Source organism: Chiloscyllium plagiosum, unplaced genomic scaffold (genome assembly GCF_037043375.1).
Source record: "Chiloscyllium plagiosum isolate Xiang-an unplaced genomic scaffold, Cpla_swu_hap1 HiC_scaffold_33, whole genome shotgun sequence".
NCBI lineage: Eukaryota > Metazoa > Chordata > Chondrichthyes > Orectolobiformes > Hemiscylliidae > Chiloscyllium > Chiloscyllium plagiosum.
In genome coordinates this window covers 2,544,277-2,565,133 of record NW_028270171.1, presented here as the reverse complement: position 1 = coordinate 2,565,133, position 20,857 = coordinate 2,544,277, and the positions used below count along the sequence as shown (strand labels likewise).

General features: G+C 40.5%; 1 protein-coding gene across 6 annotated transcripts in view; it reads right to left on the bottom strand.

Moving 5' to 3' along the window:
* Window positions 1-303: 303 nt before the first annotated feature.
* Window positions 304-20,857, bottom strand: part of LOC122542084 (CCR4-NOT transcription complex subunit 3-like) — an 89,336-nt gene continuing 68,782 nt past the window's right edge. For all 6 annotated transcript variants that reach the window (XM_087978191.1, XM_087978192.1, XM_087978193.1 and 3 more), the window contains 8 exons: window positions 19,472-19,614; window positions 18,922-19,030; window positions 18,128-18,284; window positions 11,289-11,391; window positions 8,802-9,000; window positions 6,053-6,185; window positions 3,298-3,423; window positions 304-751 (listed from right to left, as the gene is read on the bottom strand). In XM_087978191.1, coding sequence (XP_087834317.1) covers window positions 653-751; window positions 3,298-3,423; window positions 6,053-6,185; window positions 8,802-9,000; window positions 11,289-11,391; window positions 18,128-18,284; window positions 18,922-19,030; window positions 19,472-19,614 — 1,069 coding nt within the window. In that variant the 3' untranslated portion in view covers window positions 304-652. The remainder of the gene's footprint in view (window positions 752-3,297; window positions 3,424-6,052; window positions 6,186-8,801; window positions 9,001-11,288; window positions 11,392-18,127; window positions 18,285-18,921; window positions 19,031-19,471; window positions 19,615-20,857) is intronic.

Sequence of the window (20,857 nt, the reverse complement as noted above, 5' to 3'; positions counted from 1 at the left end):
CCCAATAAGACTGATCTTGAGATGGGAGAATCGGAGATAAGTTGGAGTCAAAGCTGCAAAAAGGGAGAATTTTACTGCAGCCAAGGGAAAATGGACAAATGTGGTGTCTCAAATGGGGTCAAAGAACAATGCAATGGCAAACAGCAGGCATGACAACAGGCAGACAGATGCCCTAACAGCTGATCTTATATAGATGCAAACGCACAGGTTTTTAATGGCCCACAGTAAAATGCAAAGTTCAAGCGGACAACCCAAACAGCCAATAAAAGTGCTCTAACCTCATTGAATAAACATCCACAAGTATACATGAAAAATGTTTTATTTTTTCATACAAGCACTAACTGCTTCTTAAACGCAGAACTGTACAGATTCCTGACAAAGTATTTTCCAATACAATATCTTATGCACAGGTTAGAACAAAATACATGATGTACAACATTTGATTTCTTTGTCATTTTCTTTTTTCCTCAAAATTATACAAGGTCTCTAAACAACAGCTCTCTTCCAAGAACGTGTGTATGTGCACATGTGCGTGCATGCGCGCGCGTTCTTTCATTCGTTCAGACTGTGAGCCCAACACTGGGTTACTGAGGGTCAATCAGCAGCATGGGGGAAGAGAACTTCACCCTGTCACAGGATGTATGCGTCCTGGTTACTGCAGGTCCCTGTCCTCCAAGTATCTGTACTCGAACGTAAAGCCTTCTTTCTTTCTCTGGCCCCATTTTTCATAGTCAAAGTAAATGTATGTTCCCTGTTGGGTCAGAAAGAAAGCCTAGTAAGATGTAAACATCCGTACGGGGAATAAGTTTATAAAGTTATGAAGAGTCTGAAGTTTGACCAATCCGCTTTGTCACGATGTCTCATCACCTATTTCAATACTTATTCAATCCCTAATTTGGAGGCCACTAGTTAGAGAATGATGTGCAGAGGGGAGTAATCAGAACTGAATTCAGGCAAGTACTGATGTCTAATTAAAGTTATCAGAAATCCAGGACACTATTAAACCTTGTCCAATACGCAACCATAGGGGTAGCACGGTGGCTCAGTGGTTAGCACTGCTGCTTCACAGCACCAGGGACCCAGGTTACATTCCAGCCTCAGGCTACTGTCTGTGTGGAGTTTGCACATTCTCCCAGTCTGTGGGTTTCCTCTGGGTGCTCCGGTTTCCTCCCACAATTCAAATGGCCATGCTACATTGCCCAGAGTGATCAGGGAAGTATAGGTTAAGTGTGTTAGTCAGGGGTAAAAGTAAAGTAATAGGGAAGGGGAATGGGTCTGGGTGGGATACTCAGAGGGTTGGTGTGGACTTGTTGGGCTGAATGGCCTGTTTCCACACTATAAGGATTCCATGATTCACAGGAACCCTCACATTCAGCCACAGAACCTCCAACCCATTAAACACTAAACTGGGGTGCATCCCTTTCACAGACTGCAATTTAGTGAATAGTTTCACATCATCATTGCATTATTCAGCAACAGTGCAAAGGTTTGGCAATATTTAAATTCTCATTACAAGGTAACTCTAACCATTAGAAAAAAATCCTACACATGGGAACAGGAAAGAGGTGGTTAACCAGATGACAGACAAAAAGCCCAATCCCAGATATGTTCCACAGATCTTACAGCAACAAGAACATTCAAAAGGAGAAAAATTTTGATTCTGATATTCAGATGGATGAAAATATAAAGGAAACAAATTATTCCAGAGCAACCCATGATTACTACAGCATTCCATCCTGAAGACAAAAACTGCCTTTGTTGGTGCCACTGAACTAATTACATAAAGAGCCAAACTTCAGACTTGCCGCAACAACCTGAGTGACATACCTCAGAATGCAGCCTCCAGCTTTCACAGGAGCAAGCCCCAGTTACAGAAACAGCACAGGATGAATGCGAATAAGGAGAATCATGCAGCACAGGAGCCTGTTCAGTTCAGTGGATTAGTACTAGCTTTTTGAAAGAGATATTAAATAAACCCACTTTTTTTTCTTTATTCATTTGTGGGTCTTGGGCTTTACTGGCTGGCCAGCATTGATAGCCCATCCCTGTTTGCCTTGGAGAAGGTGGTGGTAAGCTGCCAGCTACTCCCTATACTCTTATTGTTCCAAGTATTTATCCAATTTTCTTTTTCAAAGTTCCAATGAATCTGCATCCACTGACCAATTGTGGCCATGCTCCTCTGATCAAGATAACACTGATAGGTGGAGAGACAGGTAGTGTTGAGGAAGTGGAAGGCTGCAGAGGGACTTGGATATACGAGGAGAGTGGGCAAAGAAGAAACGGCAGATGGAATGCAATGTGGGAAAGAGCGGGGTTCTGCACTTTGGAAAAGTACAGGCATAAACAATTTTCTAAAATGGGAAAAGGCTTCAGAAATTAAGCACAAAGGGGCTTGGAGTCCTAGTTCAGGATTTTCTGAAGGTTAACATGCAGATTCAATGGTCGTCAGAAAGGCAAATGCAATATTATTCATTTCAACAGGGCTAGAATACAAGGAGGGATGTATAGCTGAGGCTGTACAAGGTTCTGGTCAAACCATATTTGGAATATTTTAAGGAGTCTGGATCTGTAAGTTTATAAGAGGAATTCATTGAACATTATAGAATTCTCGGGAGTCCTGGACAGAGTGGACATGAAGATGACTATGACTCTATGCTGCCACTTGTAGGACAGACTATGACTCAGGGGCATAGCCGCAAATTGAAGAGACAACCATTTAGAACCGAGTTAAGGAGGAACTTCAAGGTGGTGGTGAATGTGTGGAACTCATTGCTACAGAAAATTGTGAAGGTTTACTCAATGTACTTAAAACAGAGACGTTTGATTAATAAGGGGATCAAGTATTACAGGGAGAAGGCAGGAGACTGGGGTTGAGAAACAGATTAACCATAATGGAGTAGACTCAATAGGCCAGATGGCCTAATTCTACTCCTTTATCTTATGGTCTAAGACAACTCATTCAAAAGAAATGTCCCTCATCTCTCTGCCCATTTCTTTTGCCAGAAGTTGTTATCCTCTGATTACTGGCCATTCTACCAATGAAAATAGTTTCTCTCTATTTGCTTTAACAAAATTTTTCAATTTTGAATACTTTTATTCCATCGCCCTTAACCTTTACTGTAAGAACAAGTTGTCCAGGTTTCTCTGTTCTCTCCATAGAGATGAGCACAATTTGTAATGTATGGAATTATTAAAAGTACAATTCATTGCACAGAAACCAGTCAATTTTCTTCACAAGTATTTGTTAGAGGCCAAATGATCTGAAATTGGCCCTGAGAGCCCAGAGGCAAACTGTACCTGTTCATATTCATCGGTGATGGTTTTTGGCTCTTCGTGTCTCTGGAACCACATCATGTACTTGGTGTGGAATCTCCAAGATTGCTTCTTCAAAGCTTTAGCAGCTAAATACTGGGACTTGGTCCCCTAACAAAAAGGAAATATAAAAGAAAGCTGAAAGCAGAGTTATATCAATTCATGGAAAGATGCAGCATTGCAGGCCATTCAGCTGATTAAGCCTATGCCAGCTAATTGAAGCAGCTTTCCAAACTATTCCATTCGGCTGCTTAATTCCCTTGACCCTGCAAATTTTAATTTAAATATTTACCTAATTGTGTTTGGAAACTGCAGTTAAATCTTCTACTATCCTTACAGTCAGCACATTCCAGATCACAATGACTCTTTGTAAAAGTAATTTTTGTCAGTTCTTTTCCAATCATTGTGAAACTGTATTCTCAGGTTACAGGCACCTGACACTGGAAACCGTTCCTCCCAAACTATTTGTTCTGTAAAGACATTCTGAACAGTTCTATTAAATCTCCCTCAGCTCTGAAGAAACATTCCCAGCTTCACTGGTTCTTAGCTAACCTGTCATTTTTCCTCTTCTCTCTCCCCTCCTGAAGGGATAGATTTCTGAGGTACAAACCCATAAGTGATGGGTCCTCATATACTTAACCAATAGTCTTTAAACTATGTGAAGGGACTCACCAGCCCAACATCTTCACCTGAATATCTACTGACCAATCCAGGGGAAATCTCCACCCAGTGAATATTCTCTCCCTCACAGCTGGAATAACCAATTGACAGTTGTACAATTGAACTAGGAAGTGAAACTGGATTCATGCTCTATAATATTGTTACATTCTCTCCAAGAACAAACATGAAAAGCATTAGAACCCAAATGATAATCCTAAGTTTCCAATAATATTTTTCTTAAAATCCAAGTGGTGAGCACTGCTGCCTCTCAGCACCAGGGACCTGGGTTCAATTCCCACCTCAGACAACTGTGGGGGGTTTACATTTTCCATGTCTGCATGGGGTTCCTCCGGGTGCTCCAGTTTCCTCCCACAATCCAAATATGTAGTCAGGTAAACTGGCAATGCTAAATGGCTCAGTGTTAGATGAATTAATCAGGTAGGGGAATGGGTCTGGGTGGGTTACTCTCCGGAGGGTTGGTGTTGACTTGTTGGGCCGAAAGGCCTGTTTCAATACTGTAGGGAATTTAATCAAATTGAATATAATCAAAACTTGAACCATACGAACAAAATTGCTGTTGACCTACTATATTTGGGCATAGCCACTACAACAGTAGTCTGGGGTGGGTGGCTAAGTACATGCCTGAGTGGAAAAATGCAGTTCATTATCCACTAGAACAGGTGTCTATTAATAGTGAGTCAGCAGACTGAGCTCAGCTATGATGCGGCCCTTGCTCCCATTGTCAAATAGCCTACTAGTCAGTACTGGTTATTGACAGACATGGAATGGTAGGACAAGAGGGCAACCTACAAGATACTGTGCGTCCTGGGGACCAATTCTCAGCAAAATTGCTAAAGATGTAATGAAAGGAAGCCAAAAAAACTTCAAACTTTGAAAAGGTTTTAGAATTCAAGTTGAAGTGTCAGGTATTTGGTGTAGAGACCTTGTGGCCAACAGAGCACACAATGCAACAGTTCAGAAAAGGTAGTAGCTGTGCAGGCCAATTTTTAAGCTGAGAACACAACATTACTTGCTGCAGTTGCTGGAACACCTGTACAAAACAGTTTCATCATCTAAAGAACTAACTGCACTAGAATAGGGAGGAGAAAGAGGACTGCAGATGCTGGAGATCAGAGACAAAGAGTGTGGTGCTGGAAAAGCGCAGCCAGTCAAGCAGCATTCAAGCAGGAGAGTCGATGTTTCGAGTATAAGCTCATCATCTGGATGAAGGAGATGGCCCAAGGGGGTTGCCCTTCCATTTATCTCTCATCAACCCTCCTGCACTCCTTGATGTTGCCTGACCAGATGTACTTTTCCATCACCACACTCTTCAACTGCAATAGGAAGAGTTGTGTTTGAGACATGGGACTTTACAACACAGAGATACCAGATATTTGCAGCTGAAACATTAACCTTTAATGTCTGTCGCTAATTTACAGTGCACAGCTTGAATTAGGGGATAGAAAGACCAAAAATGGCACAGATGAGGAATTCTTCCTGGCAGATTATGAATGCAAATGGGGGCTGAACAATGGAATACACATTTTACACAGACTCCATGTCAGAGGTCTCCTTAAAGATGGAAACTTACACCCAATACCTTTTTCTAAACATTACTGCTTCCTCATCTCACCACCCCCAGGATAGGCAGTCAGCAATTAACTAGGTTAGGAGATTTGTATTGGTAATGGGAGCCCTACAAAAATCATTCTTCACACAGTAGCCTGGCTATTGTGCACTGGCAGGATAGTTAACTGTAAGGGAATAATATCCTGAATTAACCAAAGGGACTTTTATCAGAATGATTTAACATAGATCCTTAAAGCTTTGCCCAGGGTTATGTTAAATCTCTGGTAACGGGCTTCCACATCACCGTGTAGGAGGACAGTTGTGTGAATTGTGGACATCTGAAAATAATAAATAGGCTCTGGTTAGTTAGGTCAGCATGGAATTCCCTTGTGCTACTGCCAAATCAAAGGGCCCTGTTTTGGTGTACCCAAGCACACCCGATGCAGGATTCCAGCATAAAACCAGAGTAAGGCCTTATGGCACAGTCAGAACAACTCAGACCAATACTCACCTCTAGGTAGTAAAAGATGAAGAAGAGAGTTTCAGTGGACAATCGCTGGTAGAACTCCAAAGTATCTGAATGGACGGGGGGAATCTGATGGTGATAAGGTGGTGTGGGACATGGGTTTCGTGGGAGGTAGTGTCTGCAGGCAACAAAACAAATCAAAATTAAAACAGCGTCGCACTACAGGACTTAGTAAAACTTGCATAGCAAAAGCACATATAGAAAGCATTTTTAGAAGTGTTGGATAGAAAAGCCATTATATTCTCAAAAATATCAACCACCCAATTGTTTAACCTCGTAGACATCGCCAGAATCCGAGGGTCACAGCCTTGGCAAAAGACGAAAGCCAAAGTGTTAAACAGTGCTGTCCCAATCCAACTATGAACTATTCCAGCACTTGCTGCAAAATGCAAAAGACGACAACTCCAGCCTAAAAGGTACAGTAATCAATACAGGCAAAAGCCAATCTACAGACACTAGAATACTCCAGCTCTTTACCTACAAATTCCCTTTCTACACAAGTTCAAAGCTAAATAGGTCAATAAATGTAATATCAGGGAAACTCAGGATAGACAGAGGTCAAGTGAATTCCAAACCAACATCACTAACCACAAGAGCAGCTGGTGGTCTGATGGAGTTGGACCAAATGGTGTTTACATGTTATCTGACTGACTCCAGCACACGCAGCTATAAATTAAATAGTGCCTCTCGTTCTCTCTAATTACTCATTTAGCTGCAAAACATGCAAACAGTCACATGTTCAGCTAATAAAGGATGCTGAAAACTGGAATCTTTTAAACACCTCTTATACCCATGACAGTTTGTGCCAATGGTCTCCATTTATCTATAATACCAGGGCCACATGTCAGCACCACCCCCAGGATAGGCAGTCAGCAATTAACTAGGCTAGGAGAAGATCCTGAGACAAACTTACATCCAGACTGTTGCTCCAGAGGGAACCTACCAACTATATTCTGGAAAATTCAGGTGGAATAGGATAAGGAAATAGGCAGGTGATTGTTAGGTAAGCACCTTTCTAATTTCTCTTTCAGAGCCTTGGGTAATTTTAGTAATTCTAAGCGTTTTCAGTAGATATTAACTAATTGTACTAAAGCTTATTAGATAGGCTGACAATTGCCTGATTCTTGTAATATTTCAATTAACATTCCTCTCCAATTGAAATTATGAGCACATGGAGTGGAGACAAATTTTTTTTCCCCCAAGGTGGCTGAGAATATATACAAAAGTTCTAGTCCTGCATATGCTCATTATTTCTGCTCCAATTGAAAGTCTCTGGTTAAGATACATTGGAAATACTCACCTTATTTTAATCAGCTAGATAATTAAAAAGAAAACAGGCCAAATTACATGCCGTGACTATAACACCTGGGGGGGGGGGGGGAGGAGGAGGAGGAGAAGAGAGAGATGGGTTAAGCAATGACTTGTTGGTACTGGCATAATGCAAGGCAAACAGGTGTGCAGCAAGTGCGTATGGCTGGAGGAACTTCAGTTCAATCAATGAGCAGGAGGCTGAGCCAATGCAATACATCGAGGAGAGGTTAGTTACCTGGATGCTTTGCTCCAAAAGGCAGTCATATCTAGGATACGGTCTTCTAATTTTGCCCATGATCAGAGTAGGAGGGTGTCACTGCAAGTGAGGCAAGCATGGGGATTGAGAAAGGAGTGGAATAGCCTCAGCCTGTCCAACAGCTGAACAGTTCAAGGTTCTTGTACCTGAATGATGAAAGCAAAATTTGAGGATGGGTGACCTGACCATGACACCATGGCTCAGGAAGCTATTGAAGGTGAAAGTCAAAAGCAATGTGGTGCTAGGAGGAGCCAGTTTCGTCAGAAAGACAGTTCTCTGCAGTGGGGTGAGAGTCTTGAAGGCTGAATTGTCTGCCTGTTGCCAGGGCTAGAGACTCAAATTTTAATACCCACTAAAATATTGAAGGTTTTTTTGTATTTACCTGTGGGACATATGTCACTGGCTGGCTGGCCAGCTAGCCAGCATGAGAAGTGATCTTTTGAAACACAAGATCCCAAGGGGATTTGATCTGCTCTTTTTAGAGATACTACAATTAGGAGGCACTGTTTAAGAATATACGCAGTCTTGCTTTCCAATGGAAACAAGGAGAACACTTGAAGGCTTGGTAGTCTATGAAATTCACTTGCCCAAGAAATTAATGGAAGCTGCTTTAGATTGAATTTTGATATAGACAAAGGAATCTAGGGTTATGGAGGGCAGACAAAACATGGAAATAAAGCCACAATCAAATTGCCCATGATCTTTCTGAATGGAAGAGAAAGCTGAAGGAGCTGAATGGTCTAGTTCTGTTCATAAATCCTATTCAGCAGACAAGGCAGATCATTATATTCAGACAATTTTACCTCTTTTTCCTGTTTATACATTAATTTTATAACCTGAAGAGTAAAGCAAAGCTATATAAAGACTTGAATTTATAGGTCTTTATAAGCAGCCAGTGAAAACAATTTTTAAATATCCAAAATTTTTATTTCCAGGTTTATCAACTGTTCTTACTCCAATACCAACAACTACAGTAACCACCCTGTTAAACATTACACTAAAATAGATGAAATTGGGGTGTACAGTATAAAATACAATAGGGTCACTTCTAAAATCATAGCTTCAGTTAACTCTCAAATCCTATTACAATAACTAGATAGCAAGCCAACAAACATTTTATAGCTAATTCCCTGGATTCAACTTTTTCTAGCTCGACCTGCTACTGACCGTATCCTCTCAGAGTCTGATGGGTGAGGCATATGAAGCCAGGCTGATTCCACCATGTGTAGCTGATATTCTTGGTCCTTCGAAAGATGTACTGGGCTCAGAGGGCACACACCCAACATTGGCTGAAGATGAACTTCTGTCGTTTGTGGAACATTAGAAGTCATTGAATTGCTCTGCGATGATGGGGTGCTGAAGAGATCTGGGGGAAAAGACCCCACCACTTTTAATACAGATCTTAAATTAAAAACTTGAACCATTTGAAGTTTGCAGCAACTTTATCCTTCGCCTTGAATGACTAACAATGGATGCAGATGGCCGAAACCAGTCTGATCACAGTCAGATACACATATCAAAAGCAAGAGAGTAGCCAGGGAAAGGGTTGGCCCAGTCAAGGATAAAAGGGGGGAATTAAATGTGTGGAACCAGAAGAGGTAGGAAAGGTCCTAAGTGAATACGTTGCATTGGTAATCACTGAAGAGAAAGAACTGGAGGATGACGATCTCAGGGGAGGGGAGTGTCAAGTCAAATTTCTAAGCCAAGTTGCTATTAAAAAAAAGGAACAGGTGTTGAGAGCCTTATAAAGGTATTAGAATAGGCAAGTTCCCAGGGCCTGATGGGATCTATCCCAGAATATTGAGGGAGGCAAGAAAACAAATTGTTGGAGTATTGACAGACATTATTGTATTCTCTTTGGCCACAGGTGAAGTCCCAGAGGACTTGAGAACAGCTAATAATTGTCCCATTGATCAAGAAGGATAACAGGGATAATCCAGGAAATCACAGATCAATGAGCCTCACATCAGTGATTACAAAATTATTGGAAAAGATTCTAGGGATAAAATCTATACGTACTAAAAGCAAATGGGCTGGTTAGAGATGGACATTGTTTTGTGCCAGGTGGGGGTTGCGCCAAGGTAATTTGATCATGTTGTTTGAGGTTGTAACAAAAACAATTGACTAGGAAAAAGCAGCTGTTGACGTCTACATGGACTTCAATAAAGCCTTTAACAAGGCTTTCGAGAACAGCAACATTCAAGAAGCACCGGATGAATCCATGAATAGGAAGGGAAGAGAGGGAATACAGATTTTAAGTGAAGATAGTTTTAATATGGAAGGGCAAAATATGTTGCCTTGCAAGGCCAAAAAGCCTGTTCCTGTGCTGTATGGTTCTTTGTTCTTAAAATAAAGAAATTAAGTCTTACCCATATAGACCTACCAACATTCCACAATCACATCAAGAGAGAATAAAAATGTCAGTAAATAATTACATGGACCAAACAATTCTTTAAAAAATTCCTACACTACTCAAATTGCTCCTATCTTAAAGCTCCCAGCTTCTAACTAGACTGCTTTTGAAGAGGCTGCTTGGAGCTACAAGAAAGCAGCTGCATGTGCTCTAGATCTCAGTCTGCCATCCAGTGAAAAGTCAATGCTGAGTTGGGCCTCAACTACCTGCAGAGACCAGGATACCATTGCAGGTCAATTTAATGATTTGCTCACCGCACAAATCAAACAGATAAATGCTAACCTGGGCTAGATTTTCCATATTATGTTCATATGATTGTAAATTGTTGGATACAGTCATGACTTTTCAAATTTGACCTTTTGTCAAAGTGTACTTTTTGGGACGATCCAATTATAAATAAATTACAGAACCAACAGGAAGTCATCCCTCTATACCAGCCACTATGTTCATGTTATCTAAGTCATCATCTTTATTGTAGTCTAGTTCCCTGCAATCCTACAGGCTCAGATTGATGGAGGCTGCCCTGGTTCACATTGCAGGAGAGTATTAAAACTTAACATTCACTCTTTAAAACTGACAGCTGGACTTGCAGCATCAGGATAACAGGATTAATGGGCTGCACGCTAGGACAATCAAATATTGATCGGAATATGGCAGAGCTGCCCATAAATGTCTCAGCAGTTGTTTTCTTCAGTTAGACATGTTGCATTATATTGGGCTCATTCACACCCTTGCTTTTTTGTGGATTACAACAGATTCGATCCCAGAAAAATCCTGCCAAATATTCAGCCAGTGATATTGCCCTTGGGAAATGGATATTTTGCACAAACATTATATGTCTACAGAGCCTGTAGGTCCTGACCCAACATCCAGGAGGGACCAGTCATCAGGGCTGGAAAGCTGTTCAATTTTCACTCCCAGATCAATGTCTCAACTCAAGAGAGGACGATTATTGCATAAACACAAATTGCTGCAATTCTTTGGTTTTATTTTAGACAATTAATGTGTACCACCTTTGCTGTCAGCTAACTCAGTCCACTCTCCCAGTAGCAGGCAGCTTGCCAACCTTCTGCCTCAACTCTCCCCATGGTCAACTACAAGCATGTGGTGTGCTAACTTGACCCAACCTGCCCACGGGCACATAACAAGGACTAAAAGAATTACATTAGAGAATGACATTAGAGATGTCAGTGCTCCTTCCCCAATACCTTTTAAAGAAATGCTAGCAGGGAACTACTCACCTCTCTCATTCAAATGCAAAGACTGAACCTGTTCTTCCAATCCTGCACTTACAGCTGCTCGTTCTGCCATGCTTTTTAAGGAACTGAGTGTCTCTGGAGCCTGCTGTATGAGCAGAAATTAAGTACACATTAAAAAATGACCAGAGGGTAAAAAAAAACTTAAAACATCTCAAACATTTTTAAATTGCCTCACATACAATGAATAATCTGAAGCAGTCGTGAAGTGATTTTCTGCACACAGTATCACCCTGCGAATAGTAATTAAGATTAATCAATCAATCTGTGGCATCACTTGAGGAATTAGCAGCTGGACACCTTGTGTTTTGAACAGGACCATGGAATCTTTTGCCTAATGACTATTTGAAAGACAGCACTTCCAACAGTGCAGAATCCTCCACATTATGCTGCTTTTCAGCCTAGACTTTGCACTCTAGTCCCATTGTAGATGCCCGAAAGGAACACGGCTGCATGCTCATGGAGCAACCAGATGAGAGGGCAAAGAATGAAGATCAGAACCAGCATTACGTAGTGAATTAGGAAGTGGGTTGAGAGGTGGAAAGAGGAACCAAGTTAAAACACTGAATATTCACAAAAGGAATATCCCGTCAAAAAGCACAACACAAACCATTTGGAACAGTAAGGTGGTGCAACAAGCTGGTCACTGGGAGAGCCCACACTGAATATGCGAGTTGGGCATAATCTGGAGTTTATCTTTAAAATGAAACTCTCATGGATGCAGAGATTGTGACCTAACACACCCTAACATTCTAACCAACAGTTCTTACCCTTTCAAACAAAAATCACAGCCAGATCTTATTTACAGCCTCCTCAAAAGTGAGACTGAACTTGTAAAACCATTTGGTTTAAAACTCAACTGTGATGAATGAATATTCTAATTTGAGGATTACATCAAAAAAGATGAACACAGGATACTAAATCCCTGGTCAGAACTTCCGACTGATTGAAAGAAAAGCAACTTTGCGAGTTCAGAAACAAAAGTGGAAATTTCCTTGAGGGGTTCAGGAAAAAAAAAATCCAACATGCTAAGACAGAAATAATACTCATCGCATGGGCTGACATGAAAAAAGATTAATAGGGCCTTCTGATGTTGGACTCAAATGTTAACTCTGCTTTCTGCCCAGATTTGCTGCCAGACCTAAGTTTTGGCAGCAATTTTTTTTGTCCAAGGCACTCTTGGTGGTTTGTTTCCTGCACTTTTAAAGGTAGAGCATTGACATGCAATTAACAAATTAGATAACTGAATGCTTCTATACTCGAGTTCTTGGAATTCATTCTTGGGATGGGAGCATTTTGATAGCACTTACGAATAGTACTTAAAGCTCATCTCAAATTCACTGAAGGTTTCTTGTTACCGTTTTCCTTCTTGAACTATAGTCCACATGATATCTACAAGAAGGGCTTCAGCAATGAGGAACAGTTATGAGATGGATTAAAAAAGTTGGGGATTGGTCTCCTCTAGAGGAGGAATTTGATAGCAATCTTTCAAATCTTTTGGGACTAGACAGTAGATGGGGGAAAACAGTTCCTATTGATTGTGAACCAGAGGGGACAGATTTAAAGGCAATTGGCAAAAGAAGCAATAAAGCAGGAAAAGCTTTTTCATGCTGTTACTAGTTAGGATCTAAAATGCACCACCCGAGTGTGGTGGAAGCAGGTTCACTGAAGGCTTTCAAAAGCAAACTGGATCATTATTTGAAAAACATTTGGAGGGTAACATGGAAAAGGCACAGGATTGGCATCACTTAAATGGCTCAGAGGGCCTGCACAGATGTGACAGTTCTATGGTCTTTTCATTTTAGCATTCTGTGATGTAGCTAAACCCAGTGGTGTTCGGAAAGGAGTGCCAGAATTCTGATAACAGCAATAGCAAAGGCATGACAATAAAGCTCCAACTTCAAAGTTTGAGACTTGGAGGGGAACATGACAGGCAAATGTTCCAACTTGCCCGTTGCCCTTTCTTTTTTGGTGGTAGAAGTCACAGGTTTGGAAAAGATCTGATGAAGGATCTTTCAACAGTTGCTTCAATACAGTAAATACAGCACACAATGAGTCATCAGGTGTTGGTGGTGAACGTAGTGCTGATCAGTGTAGAGCTTGAGTATAGTTGGAACTACACATGCAGCAGACAGTATTCCATTACATTGCTGACTTTGTGCCTTTCAGATAGTCATAAAACACCAAAATAGACCTTTCCGTCAAACTCACCCCCAAACTAAACCAGTCCCACTTGCCTGCTTTTGACCCATATCCCTGACTCTTGCTTATTCATGTACCGGCTCAATGGCTTTTAAATTGTTGTTACTGTACCTGCATCTATCACTTCTTCTGACAGTTCACTCAAATTACCTTGTATGACAAAGTTGCCCCTCAGATTCCTTTGCAGTCTTCTCACCTTCAAAATATGCCCCCTAGTTTTGAACGCTCCTGTGCTGGAGAAAAACCCTCTGTTCAGCTTTTCTACACCCCTCATTTTTATAAACCTCTTAAGATCACTGCTCAACCTCCTACACTCCAGTACTCAAATCTCCAGGCCAGACAACATCCTTGTAGATCTAAGCCCCAGCCAGATGGTGTCACAGAAGGAGTTAGTCATTGCAGAATTACCTACCTCTAATCTGTTTAGTCATCCACTAGAGGTGGTAATTTCCTATCAATGAGAGTTGAGATTGTTATTTGCCACCGATCAGCCTTAACATGAATTTAGTCAAAGTCTTACGTCCTATGATGTGGAGGTGATGATGTTGGACTAGGGTCAACAGTCAGATGTCGCATGTTATCAGGTTACAGTCCAACAGGTTTATCTGAAATCTAAGCTTTCACAGCACTGCTCCTTTGTCAGGCTCCTTCACCTGATGGAGCAGTGCTCCAAAAGCTTGCAATTTCAAATAAACCTGGTGTAATGTGACTTCTGATTGGCTTCACATGGACATGGAATGCTTCTGTTTTCTCAGCAGCTGTGAAAAGTGTAAAGAAAAAAAAAATCAGAAGTAGACTTGTTCAATATTATGAAGGGAAGGAGGGAAGTGACGATGATGCCTGGCCTGTAGGCAATCCTACAACAAAATCCTAAGACTGAGATGACTGGTTGTGGCCATTGCCCAATTTCCATCATTTTACTAAGGCTCCTTGATGCCACAGTCAAATGCTGCCTTGATGTCAATGTCAGTTATTCAGTTTAGCTCTGGAATTCAGCCTGTCTGTGCTTGGATGACTATAAGGAAATCCTGATAATACCCAAATAAAAACTGTAGTTTTTGTTCATATAGCATCTGAAACAAATAAAGAAAACTTGTAGCTATGGGCATTGGTTGCAAGGCCAGCATTCATTGCCCATCCCTATCTGCCCTTGAGCTGTGTGGTTTGAGGTTAGTTCAGAGGGTGGCCAAGAGACAACCAGTATTGTGGATTTAAGACATAGGCCAGACCAGACAAGCACAGCAGATTTCCTTCCCTAAAAACGGCTGAGAACTAAGTGGCAATTTATGGCAATTTTACAAATCACTAGACTGTAGGTTCCAGCATTATTAATTAGCTGGTAGAATTTTAAAAAGTGCCATAGGATTTGAACTTATATCCCAAAATATCAGTCTCATCCTTGGATTATTACTCCAGTGAGATTATCACTATCCATCGCTACAAGATCAAGTCAAAAGTGTAAACTGTACAAGTCTTAGGCTGAAACCATACATGGTCAGTGCAGATGTTTCTAGCAAGTGTGCAAGAGAAATTACCTTGTGAAAAAATCACATCTCAAGTTAGACATTCTAAATTTACATTAACCTTTTCATTTACAATTTGACAAAACAATCCAACACAATCATTTCAAATATTTATTGATTAAGTGACAAAAATGAAACACTAATTTGAATCTGTGGGAATGATTTGGGAGTTAAATTGAGCAAACACTCTTGACTTTAAAGTGCACTATGAGGTGGGGCAGTGGACTGAAAGACTTACTATTCCCACTTTTCATATGTTCACAACAATTGATAAGATTTTAAAAGTCATGCTCAAGAGGAGATACTATTGGCTCTGGTTAACATTTAGACATTGAGAATACCCTTTTCAAAGCAAATACAAAGAAATATAATAAAACAAAGAGACCAAATATTGTTCTTTTTCCAATCAGTTAACTTGCACCAGACAGGATCTTTAGGTGTAAGAAGTGCCCCTTTAGTAGTGACTACAGATATTTAACTTTTCCCTCATATTCCATTTCTTCTTATTTGTTGGAAGCAGGTTGCATAAGATGCATACCAGGTTTTACCATCTGAGGCAGATTGATTTTTAGATGGAAAAATTAAATGTTCAATTGCATGAACAATCCAAGACAAAAAGTAGCAAACAGACTTCACTTCTAGACAAAAGGGTCTGAAGCATTTTGGACATTTTCCTCCTTGTAAGGTGGCCTCTCCAGCAGACCACAAATGCTCTCTGCCCTAGTGATTACCACAACTTCGCTGGCCATAGACAACACACATTACAAAATTAACCTTCTGTGCACTTTTCTCCAATTCAGGGCCACCCCACGGGATCAAACTTGCTGAAACTTTGGCATGGAATTAAGCCAAGCGCACCAGATTAACATGAGACCTTATGTCCAAAACATCTTTATACATTTTTCATGCTCTAAACATTACTGAAAGCTGTTGGAAAACCATAAAAAGAACTTTACTCATTAAAATGAAAGCTTTCTTTGATGACAGCCCGAGTACCATGATCTATAGGTACAATGACAGTTGTACAGGATTGAATCTTGCCCGAAGGCATTAATTCAAATCCAAGCAGTTGCTGAGACAAAGTCTGGAATCTTCATTGATTCAGTCTTCCAGCTCCTTCCCCACCAACATCAGTGTTACAGGTGTGCCCTGTGTGCACTCAGGCAATTAAGAGCCAATACATCATAAAAATTAACAATGTGATTAACCACACATTAAGCAAAAGCACACAGCTAGTCTTTTAAATATTAAATTGAGTAGATCATGTACCATGCCGCATCAACACCCTAGAATGAGAAACCCAGTGCAATTGCAAATCTGAATTATCCCATCTCTAAAAACAATTAGAGGAGTGTAACTTGTGCAAAATAGAGACAGCTTACAATACTGCATTGACTCAGCCCAGTTTTCACAATTTTGTTTGGAGTTCCAAAACCAGTTGCACCATGACAAGCGCGTGACATAACCTTGATATTAACATATATACTCTAGGATTCTGACAAGGCAGTGAATTTAAAAACCATAAACAATATCACTATTCAATAAAGAGAGATAGAAAGCAGGAAACTATAGTCAATTTTGTCTAAAATGTCAATGGGAAATTGTTAGAATCCATCATTAAGGATATAGTTGCAGGACAAATCAAAATACAAATTAGGCAGAGTTATCAATTTTAAAATTCAATTAGAATTCTTTGGTGTAAAATGCAGGGTGGATAAAAGATATCTGGATTTCTAAATAGGGTTCAATATGGCACTTAGTGTAAATAACTCACTGAATTGATATTAGCATGTACAGAAGATTGGCTACCAGCAAAGTCAGCATAAATTGATTTTCAGCTTGGCAAACTAATGTAGTATTGAGGGCTAATTAAACTACATTAATAATGCAGATGGAAGAGCAGACTATACTGTAGTTAAACTTGATGCAAAGGTAAAGAGGAAAATCAAACATGAGGAGAATACAAAGAGTCAAAAGGGACTTAGATTGGATAAACAGTCAAACAATGACAAGAAAGAGAATTCAAGCTTGACCACTTTGGCACGAAGACTAGCAAAGCAGAATATTTAAATGGAGAGCCACTGCAGAATGCTATAGTAGAGAAACTAGGGTACCCTTGAACAAGAGCAACAAAAAAGGTTAGCAAGTATTAGGAATAGCAAACAATATCGGCTTTTATTGCAAAGATAGATTATAAAAAGTAGGAAGTAGAAAGTCTTCCTACAGCTGCATAGGGCACTGGTAAGATTGTATGTAGAGTATGTGTACAGTTCTGGTCTCCTTATTTAAGAAGGGATATACTTATTTTGGAAGCAGTTCTGGAAAGGTTCAATAGGCTGATCCCTAGGATGAAGGAATTGTCTTGTCTTGTAAGGAACAGGCTGAGGCCATCATCAGGCAGAAGTGGGTACTGGAGATTAGTCAAGGTTAGAGTGACGCTGGCAAAGCACAGCAGGCCAGGCAGCAACCGAGTAGAAAATTGACGTTTCGGGCAAAAGCCCTTCCTGATGAAGGGCTTTCGCCCAAAATGCCGATTTTCTTGCTCCTCAGATGCTGCCTGACCTGCTGTGCTTTTCCAGCACCACTCTAACCTTGAGGCCATAATCAATTGAAACATGATCTTATTGACCGTGGAGCAGGCTTACTGGGTTAAATTACCTATCTCTGCTCCTATGTGTTATTTGAGAAACAGTAAAAAATCAGCACTAGGATTGCTGAATAAAGGATGTTGCAAGGTAGATTAAATTTAAATGGAGTTCAAGACCAGTGTTCCAGCTAATGTTTTTTCCCCTTCTGTGCAGACCTCCAAGGTCCATGCACAGCATGGAAATCAATGCTGCAAATGGAGTTGGCACACATTACCATGTGCTGACAGTGACACAGCTTAGATGGTAGCACGATGGCTACACTTTCATACATTGATAACTGATATAAACCAGATGAGAAGGCTATCGCACAAAGAAACCCAGGTATAACAAAAATAGGCTTCCCCTTGAATGAATCAGGAAGACAGTATATCTGCTTGAGCTTTATAGCTTTTGCAAGAAAAAAAATAAGTTGTGAAATGTCTTCACCTAGCCCATCTCATTTTGTGCTTACCTTTAAATCCTGGGAGACAAAAGGTAAGGGACCATTCATCAGGGCTTGTGTTGGTTTAAGATCGGAGAAGTTTGAGGCTTGAGTGTTGACTTGACTGGCTGCAAGCACAGGGATGATGTTTGTTGTGCTGGCTACAGATACACTGACTGGTTCTTTCCTGCATGACACACAGTTAAAGCTAGCATTCATAAATTAGGAAAAAACTTTAATGAAAGCACACGAACATTCGTATTCACTAACCTACATTAACTGATCATCTCAATCAACCAACTGCATCACAGATAACTATGCCTCATTTGCTTTACAAAGGCAGCCACAAATTCAGCAAAACTAAAAGCAATATCTTAATACATGTTTTTGTAAGTTTGCTCTCCATATACAAACAGTACATTTACTATCCCACCCTAACAATGGAGCAGTTTGCAAGATCAGTTTAGAAAGAATCAGTCACCCAGTGTGCAAATTGGGTCACAAGACGACCAAGAGGGGCAAGTGAAACAGCTTTAAAGGTCATTAAATTTTAGGTAGAAGTTGCGATCGATTTGGTTTCACAATTCAGTCGAATTGAATCACACTGGGGTTTCTGACCTTCAAGCTCTTTGATATCAAACTACGGCAAAACCTCTGCTTTCTTTGGTCAGTTTCTAAAGACCTAGCATAATTCGATCAGGATGATGTGAAGAAGATGGGGAGAACAGTACCAGAGAAATGATTGAAGCAGTGAGCTCACTGTGTTACTGCATCAGTGCTGTAGTAAACAGCAAATTATTGAAGAACAAGCTTGCAGTACTCACACATTATTCTGTATTGGAGTCGAACCAGTTGGCTGGCTGTTTGTACTGGAAGGAAGACTGTAATTGTTCTGATGTTCCACACTGTTCTCAGCAACCACTGCACTATAACCTGAATTTTTAAAAAAAAGTAATTCAATTCAAGCATCACCCAAGACGATAGGTACAGCATCAGTCACATCCTAAATAGTATATATTCAGGAAATACTAAGACCTTACAGGTTCAACATGCTCCAAATAACATACCTCAGCCCAAACTTCAGAAGAAAACTCCTCTCTGAACCTGTGTCACTAATTCATTACCTCCCCAAGTGAGTCAGTCAATTTTGTGCCAATTAGGGTCAGTTGTGTTGTGGCTTGAGACTGTTTTAAATTGATTTGATGTGGGACTCATCAGAAGAGACTTTTAGCCTATCAGACAAGATCGGATCCAGAGGGGAAAGGTTAATGCAATGGACAATGCCAATCAATTTTACACTGTTAAGGCTAGCAGGAAACACTGAATGGATATTTAACACATTAAACAACTGCAGTGAAAGCAGGCATTACGTACTTGCAGTTCCATTTTGCTGCTTGTTAGTGGGAATAGGCACAGCATTGGCAGGTCTTGACTGGAATGAGCTGGTGGTATTGATTGTGGTGGTTCCTGCTGCCACAGCTGCTGCATATGCAGAAGCTGAATTTGTTCCTTGTGTCCTGCAAAGGAGAAAAAACCCATCAATAACTGTTGCCTCAAATTACTGAATTAAATTGAAAGAGTGATTCTTAGCAACCTATTGTTCAAGCAGGCTGATTTTCTGATGCTACCTACCTAGTCTATCCTATTTGCACAATGCATTCCCTGGTATCTGAGTAAACCAGTGAACTGCTCTCTGCCTTGCTCCAGTGCCATAGGTAATGAATTTTGGCTTCAAATTGTTTTCTTAAAAAAAAAAGAATGCTTCCAACCGTATCTACTTCTTGGAGATTGCCTGAGTCATCACCTTCTACAGGAAGGAAAGATGATCACACAGCTCCTCAGTTGCGCCACGTTCAATGAGATATTGTGCCTCTATCTTTGCTCAGATGAAGCAGAGAGGTGATAGCCTAGTGGTATCAATCCAAAGATCCAAGCTCTGGAAACCCAGGTTCAAATCCTGCCCCTTGGAAGTAATAATAAAAATTTGGAATTAAGAGTTTAATGATGACCATGAAATCATGGCCGATTGTTTAAAACCAGCTGACTCACTAATGTCCTTCTGCTGTCCATACCTAGGTCTGGCCTACATGACTCCAGACCACAGCAATAGCACTGACTCAACTGCCCTCTTGGCAATTAGGGATGGGTCTTAAGTGCTGGCCTAGCCAGCAACACCCACATCCTGTGTGGGAATTAAAAACTCCATAATGCACAACCCTTAAAAATTCTAAAAATGTTAAAGATCTCAGATCTGAAGTTTTCAATCAAATACTTTCTAACCACACCCAACCTTAACAGCAAAACTTTCTAGATTTCATGGACCTTTTGAGGGAAATGCTGAACCACCTGGTCCTAATTAAGGTTACATTGCCTTGACTGCAAGAACCAGGTTTTGTCAGTGTTTGCACGCAGCTCAATACTCCAACTCTGGGGAAACAGCCTGCATTTTTAAAAAATGTAATTGTTTAAAGCATGAAATTATAACAGCCTCAAACTTCAAGTTTCAGTATCAGGTCCTCAAATTGGATCTCAAGTTTCAGGAAGCTTACAAATACACAATACTGTTAAATCTCAAACATTTACGTCCTTCTCATCAGGAGACAGTCTCACTATTTTCTTCTTGATTGGAATCAAAGCATAATTCTAGATTAAGAATTACTGCAATGAAAACCTCATACAGAGGGAGACCATAGGTGTGGGGCTGAAAGAAAGGGTGTCAGGATAAGGTCATATAGGATCAAACCTGGATCATTTTGGAGC